At 66.3% G+C, this 306-nt stretch overlaps 1 protein-coding gene across 1 annotated transcript in view; it reads left to right on the top strand.

Annotated features, from left to right (window-relative positions):
• Positions 1–305, top strand: part of LOC104543133 (182 kDa tankyrase-1-binding protein-like) — a gene marked incomplete at both ends in the record, with an annotated part of 6,956 nt that extends 6,651 nt beyond the window's left edge. The window contains 2 exons of the mRNA XM_010187670.1: positions 4–29; positions 195–305. Of these exons, the coding sequence (XP_010185972.1) occupies positions 4–29; positions 195–305 (137 nt within the window). The remainder of the gene's footprint in view (positions 1–3; positions 30–194) is intronic.
• Position 306: the final 1 nt, after the last annotated feature.

The raw sequence follows: 306 nt of genomic DNA, 5'->3' as shown, positions 1-306 counted from the left end.
TCCCTGGCCTCAATGCGTCTGTACTCAAGGTGGGGCTCGCCGGGAAGGGGGGATTTCACAAGGGGAGGGGAAACTGAAACAGGTTAGGATGGGGAGGGGGTTGGCCAAAGGCAGGCAGTGCGTGGAGGGGGCAGTGGGAGGATTGGGGAGGGGGCCCAGTGCCATGTGCCCACCTGACTCTGCTCTGCACCCAGGCCAAGCTGAGGGGCCGGAACCGCTCGGTCGAGGAGGGGACGCTGCCAGGGGACAGCAAGGCAACCCCCGCCAAGGACCCCCACGCGCAGCGCTCCAAGTCCTGCAAGATCC

This window comes from Mesitornis unicolor, unplaced genomic scaffold (assembly GCF_000695765.1).
Source record: "Mesitornis unicolor isolate BGI_N332 unplaced genomic scaffold, ASM69576v1 scaffold2337, whole genome shotgun sequence".
Lineage (NCBI taxonomy): Eukaryota > Metazoa > Chordata > Aves > Mesitornithiformes > Mesitornithidae > Mesitornis > Mesitornis unicolor.
The sequence above is the reverse complement of the archived record's forward strand: the minus strand, read 5'-3'. Positions and strand labels throughout refer to the sequence as shown.